The sequence below is a fragment of the Leishmania infantum genome, contig 10 (genome assembly GCF_000002875.2).
Source record: "Leishmania infantum JPCM5 WGS CACT00000000 data, contig 10, whole genome shotgun sequence".
Classification (NCBI taxonomy): Eukaryota; Euglenozoa; class Kinetoplastea; order Trypanosomatida; family Trypanosomatidae; genus Leishmania; species Leishmania infantum.
This window is the reverse complement of record NW_004057926.1, coordinates 1-5,114: the sequence shown is the minus strand read 5'-3', so window position 1 is coordinate 5,114 and position 5,114 is coordinate 1. Positions and strand designations below refer to the sequence as shown.

The following is a 5,114-nucleotide window of genomic DNA, read 5'->3' as shown; positions in this document are numbered from 1 at the left end:
CACCACAACGCGCAGACCGCTGCGCAGGTCAGCAGAAAAGGCAACAGCGAGGCGAGAGGCGGAAAGCTCAACAAGCGGCACACGCACGAGAAGACGAAGACAGGCGAGGGAGAAACCATGAACACGTCAGCAAGTGCCCGCATACGCCGCACTGGCACTCGACAGCAATGCAGCACGACGGGAAACGGAGAAAGAGACGCGGAAGCGCAGAAAGCGAGAGCGGCTCCTCGGCATGTGCATGCCAGGGCGTGCCTGCACGTCTGCGCCCCCTCGGCAGCGCGTGCGGCGCACCTCACGCGCACGCACGAGAGGGCAGCGAGCAGCAGACGGAGAGCTGCCGGCGAAGGGCAGGGGCGAGTATCCGCAGCCCTCGCTCCCTCCCTCTGGCACGCTGACATCAGCTCCGCCGGCTCCTCCACGAGCGCGTCGTCGCGAAGCTGCCGCGCGGCTAGCAACACCGCCCCTCCGCCTCCTGCGGCTCCCTTCCGCCTACTCAAGAGGTATATATTCGTTTGAGTTTGCACTCTCAACGGAGTCCTTTGTGTGAGCCGGGAACAGCAAGAAGACGATGTCGACGAGATCCAGGACCCAGGCCACCAACAGGAGAAAGAAGCCGTAGCCAAACTTGTAGTTGTTCTTCAGAGGAGGGCAAAGTGGGCCGTCACCCTTGTTGAACTCCGTCACCATAAGGCCCCAGGTGATGCCCAACGTTAAGAGGCCAACGACGTTGAGCGCCAGGCATACCCAGCGGAGCAAAGAGCAGCAGAACAGCATAATGAAGCCCAAGACGAAGGCCGCGCAGTACACCATGATGGAGATGACAGCCAACGCCTCACTGGCGCGGAAACGATTGCGTCGGTTGTGGCACCGGTTCCACTTTGTGTCCGTCGAGTCGACGTACACGATGCTATCGCACATCACCTTATATCCCCATAAGGTCACGCACGGCCTTTTGTCAAAAATGTTCACGTCACCACGAAACATGTCCAGCGGCGTACCGATCAGCACGGAAAGGAACGCGATGAGCTGGAGGATCGCGTAGACGAGAAAGGTGAACTTGCACCCCATCTTCGAAACCTCGCGCCGAAATGCTGAGAAAGGTGAAGCGGAGGTGCACAGCAGAGCGAACCACAGGGGAGTCGAGATGGCGCGACAGAGCTGGAGAGGAGGGCGGAGGGCGGCGAATGGGAGAGAGCCAAGGAGAGCCTCTTGACAGCGTACACGCACGCACAAGTACACGCATATGCATATATATGCATGCATTGTTGTTGTCGCACGTGCACGTACGCGTTGTCGGTGTTCGTTCGTTTGTGCGCGTGCGTTGTGAGAGGGGGCAGACGGATGGGCGACGCGAGCAAAGAGTGAAAGGAGGCGAGGAGAGAGGGAGTGATTGGGCGGAGGCAGTGGTGAGGAGACATGCAAGTGAGACTGCGAGGCGTGCACAGCGGGAGCAGATGGGCCACTTGATGGCATGCGCACAAGCGAAAAGGGTCAGGACAGCAGGCCGGTGGGGGTGCGACGCACCGCCACGGCAGCGAAGGGGAGACAGAAGCGCACGAGGCGGCGACCAAGCGGAGAGAACAGAGGGCACTGCTTGCCACCCTCCGGGCAGCCCCTCCCGCGCCCCTCACCGCATGTCCTCGCCACACCCCTCGCGCCGCGCACAGCGAGGACGAGGGGAAGAGAGCGCAAAGACCCGCAGTCGCACAGCCTACCGCCTGGAGCCGCTTGCTGCGTTTTTCTCTGGTCGGCGTTGTCCTAGGAGCGCTTGCGCGAGGCCGATGGACACGTGTGTGCAGGGGGGGAGGTGCGGGGGGCGGCCTCGGTGTCTGTGCGGGCGGGATGCAGCACCGCCCATCCACGCACCGCCGCGGCCCTGCACCACAAGAAAAAAAAGGAACATCACCAAAGAGCAGGGGATGCGAGCAGCAGCGACCCCGTGTGCGCCCCATGGGGCGAGGAGGGCGGCGGTGCCAGTCGCAGCACGCGAGGGTGCACCTACATCAGTGCACACTCCCATCCACCCGACACCCACGCGCTCGCGCAGAGCCACCACCCGCCCTTCCCCATCACCTCCTCATCTCACCGCGCGCCTGCGGCCAGCAGCACCGGGAGGCGGAGTGGAAAAGCTTGTGGTGGAACACGCACACGTCCTGTGCGGGATCGTGCAACGCAGTGCGCCCCCAGCGCCGCACCGACCTCAGCAGCTTCTCATCCGTGCGCCTTCCCGCCGAGACGCGGCATTCATGCACCGCGGCAAACAACTCGCCCACGGCGTGCTGCGTCTACGCGAACGCCCGCTCGCGGCGGCGCACGGCAATCATGCGCAGGCCGAGGCGCCGCACCCCAGCGGCGGCCATGCTGAGCGACGCGATGGGCACCCCTCCATGGTGAGATGGCACAGACGACGGTCGCACACGCCAGCGCCACAGCGTCGCCGCACACCTCGCGCCCCCGCTTCACGCAGAGCGATTCGCGTTGGTTCGCCGATGCGGCACGTAGCTCTTGAAAATCCTCAAACAGAAGGTGATGACACCTCTCTGAGGTGCAGCCGCACGTAAACGGTTGGCGGCGTCGCGGCTTCATCGCGTGCAGGCCATGGCGGCATACTGTGTCGCCCATTTCATGCACGCGGCCGGCTATCGGCGACCCAGCAACAAAAAAAGAAACGCAAGTTATTGAAAGACAGCCACCTTGCACCTTGGAGAAACCCCAAAAATAAGTGAGCACGAGCCATCACAACTCCGGCACTGAGCCGCAGTCATCGCAAGAAAGTTCTGGCCATTCCATTGCCACAGGTCTAGCTGACGCCGCACGCAGCTTCCCGACAGTTTTTCCTCCAAGGCAGACGACCTTCGCATTGCGCCGGAACATTACCCATGCAACACTTGGTGGGGGGAGCGACGCCAGCTTCGTCACGGTTGACAGTGACCTTCAACCAGCATGTCGCCTGAGTCACCGGCCCCGCTGCCTGTCTCACAGCTCCACACGTGCCTGCAATCTGCATGCGGCCTGCACACACATCGACTCGCACATGCCTAGCACGTCGCGCGGCGTTGCAGGGGGCCACCAGCCAACCGTGCTGCCACCACCTGCATCGCTTCAGGGCGTAACGCTTCACGCCACTGGCACAGCTCCCAGCCGATAGGCCCTCCCGCCAGCGGCGCCCAACACGGCTGAGGACATGAGCCCTTCAGGCATGGACCCCTGGGAAAGCGACGCCTTCCAGCCCGCGACTCCACCAACGTTGCACAGCACGCAGAGCCACGGCGAGCAGTCCAGCCAGACACCGACCACGTATCCCTCCGCGACCGCAGCATAAGCCGTCTCCTCATCAGACCCTCCTCCTCACCCAGCGCGAGAGGACGCAGTCGGCCACGCAGCTGCGGCATCCGCAGCCCTCAATCATGTCGCCTGTTCTGAGCGCTGCGGCACCTTCCTCCAACACGATCGCCGAGCTCTGTGGGACCGGAACACCGCGCAGGACGCGCACGCAGCAGTCTCCTCAGTGGCACGGAACCACGTCAGTGGTGGCTAGTGCGCTCAACAAGGCACTTCATCCAGCCAGTATCCATATAGGGTCCCACCTGCAGCACATCGCCATCGGTACAGTGCGTGAGGCCATCGGAGAAGTGCAAACGTCACGGAAAAAAAAAGAATGCCTCGGCCCAGGCGGGCAGCGCGTCCAGGCTCCTGCTCGAGGGCGGAAGCGGTGACGTCAGTCGTGTGGGTAACAGGCGGTGGCCTCGGTGAGTGCCGGACGACCTCAGGGAGGATGCTGGCCAGCCGCGGGTCAGGGCCCTTCGAGACCCTGTGCTCTGCCTGCATGCCATGCCTCGCCCCGAGTCGCACCACGCCACCGAATCCCGTAGCAAGGGGTAAGGACTCTTCACATGGGAGTCTGGAGGACTCGGTGGTGTGATTAGGCATCGAAACAAAGAAAAGCAAAAGAAGCGACACAAGAAAGGCGAAGACATAATAAAGACACAACGCGCACAGAGACAAGCACACACACGCAGGCACGCACTCCTGTTGAAGGGTTAGCACAGCCTCTCTCTCTCGTCGTTTTCGCACACCCCGCTCGGCATTTATTCGCGCCCTTCCTTTAGCTCCCCTCTATCCTTTGGGGGCGCCGTCGCCGTTGCGCACTCACCCCCTCCCCCGTCCCCCTGCTCCGCTGTGCTGCCGTGGCCGTTCTCTTCGCCGTCTCAGCCAGCCCCTCTCGCCTGCGCACGGGGAGAGAGGCACAAGAGAAGGACAGCGGCGCGCATAAAGCGACGGGAGAGACGCACACGCACACGCACACGCAGGCAGGCCCCACGCGTCCGTGGCCTGCGGAGGACCGAGAGAAAGGGGAGCGCGGGTACCGGCACGCGGAAAAGAGCAGCAAAGCAAGTGAAGACGCGTAGCGGCGGGTGCGCACAAGAGCACGAGACGAGAGGAGGAAGCAGCGGCAACATAAGGGGGGGGGGCGAGACAGAGGGTGTGCTCGGCGGCTCTCCTGTCGCAGCGGCGCTTCTTCCTCCCTGGGAGTGCGAGGAGCGCGGGGCAGTCGCCGCAGCAAGAGAGGGGCGGCGGGGAGGGGGGCATCCGCTGAGGAAGGGGGAGGACGGTCACAAGGGCGCATGCACCGGCACACACGCGCATGCCGTGTGCGACAGCGGGGGTCGAGGGGAGGCGCGCGTCCATGCGGAAGCAGAAAGAGACACGGAAAACAGCGGAGGGCACAAACGCGACGATGGCTCGAGAGCAACACAAAGGGCACACGCCTCACCACGCACGCCCACGTCCGACGTGAGGTCGCCCTTCGTGCACCATGGAGAGCCGCCCACCCGCCACCTCGCCAGCCTCGCCCTCTCTCTCCCCACTGCCCCGCCCGACACCGCAGCCCCTTACACGGCAGCAGGGGGTGCCGCCCCTCCTGCGCACCTGCGCGCGCGTCGGTGTGTGCGCGCACACGTAGGCCGTGCATGGGGCGCAAGGAACCAAGAGGAGCAAGAGCTGCAATCGCCCCTCTTTAGCGCTGCGTACGCACCTGTGTGTCGCTTCTGGGTCCGCGGACGCCGTCCTCTCTCCTCCCCGGGCGTCCGCCCATTAGCCCGTTTGGGTTTCTG

The 5,114-nt window shown here is 63.9% G+C and overlaps 1 protein-coding gene across 1 annotated transcript; it reads right to left on the bottom strand.

Annotated features, from left to right (window-relative positions):
* Positions 1 to 489: 489 nt before the first annotated feature.
* On the bottom strand, positions 490 to 1,068 carry LinJ_34_4340 (amastin-like surface protein, putative; the record flags this gene model as incomplete). Its single annotated transcript, XM_001468754.1, has 1 exon — positions 490 to 1,068. One exon carries the CDS (start codon positions 1,066 to 1,068, stop codon positions 490 to 492), a length of 579 nt encoding a protein of 192 aa, XP_001468791.1.
* Positions 1,069 to 5,114: the final 4,046 nt, after the last annotated feature.